This window comes from Geospiza fortis, unplaced genomic scaffold (assembly GCF_000277835.1).
Source record: "Geospiza fortis unplaced genomic scaffold, GeoFor_1.0 scaffold194, whole genome shotgun sequence".
Taxonomy (NCBI): Eukaryota; Metazoa; Chordata; class Aves; order Passeriformes; family Thraupidae; genus Geospiza; species Geospiza fortis.
Genome location: NW_005054322.1, coordinates 4,487,800 through 4,488,281, shown reverse-complemented (window position 1 = coordinate 4,488,281; position 482 = coordinate 4,487,800). Strand labels below are relative to the sequence as shown.

The 482-nt window shown below is 44.2% G+C and overlaps 1 protein-coding gene across 1 annotated transcript in view; it reads right to left on the bottom strand.

The window, feature by feature from the left end:
• MLNR (motilin receptor) overlaps positions 1–482 on the bottom strand; it is a gene marked incomplete at its 5' end in the record, with an annotated part of 21,440 nt that overhangs the window by 20,193 nt on the left and 765 nt on the right. Inside the window, one exon of the mRNA XM_031056782.1 lies at positions 222–232. Within this exon, the coding sequence (XP_030912642.1) occupies positions 222–232 (11 nt within the window). The remainder of the gene's footprint in view (positions 1–221; positions 233–482) is intronic.

Here is a 482-nt window from a genome sequence, read left to right as displayed (position 1 = left end):
GGTCACTACTTACAAACATTAAAGCCCCAAAGCAGACTAAGATCTGTAACTTTCCAGAGTCTGATGCTGGGTTACTGAATGTATCACTAAGAAAATGAACTAAAAATTATCAGCATCCTACACCTGTAGGAAGTGCTTTGGTATTATGGGATTTGTCTCCAAACAGCTTGTAGGGGCTAAGTTGCTGTGTTTCAGCCTTCTTGGACAACCAGTGGATTTACTCCTTGGAGAGCTACAAATGACCACTAAGAACTTAGTTTTCAGAAGCAGAAATTTTCTATGCAGAGGTGTTGCTGCCAACTGGAAGAGACTGCTGATGTTACCACAGTTTTTCTGAAATTGCAGGCTACCTTGTACTTGATTCTGCCTGGCAGAATTCAAGAAGTGGGTATTTCTACAGAAGGCAGTCGTGCTGCTGGATATGCAATGCCACGCGGGTGAAGCGTCAGTTGGGAGGGAGTGAAATCCCTGCCGTGGCATTC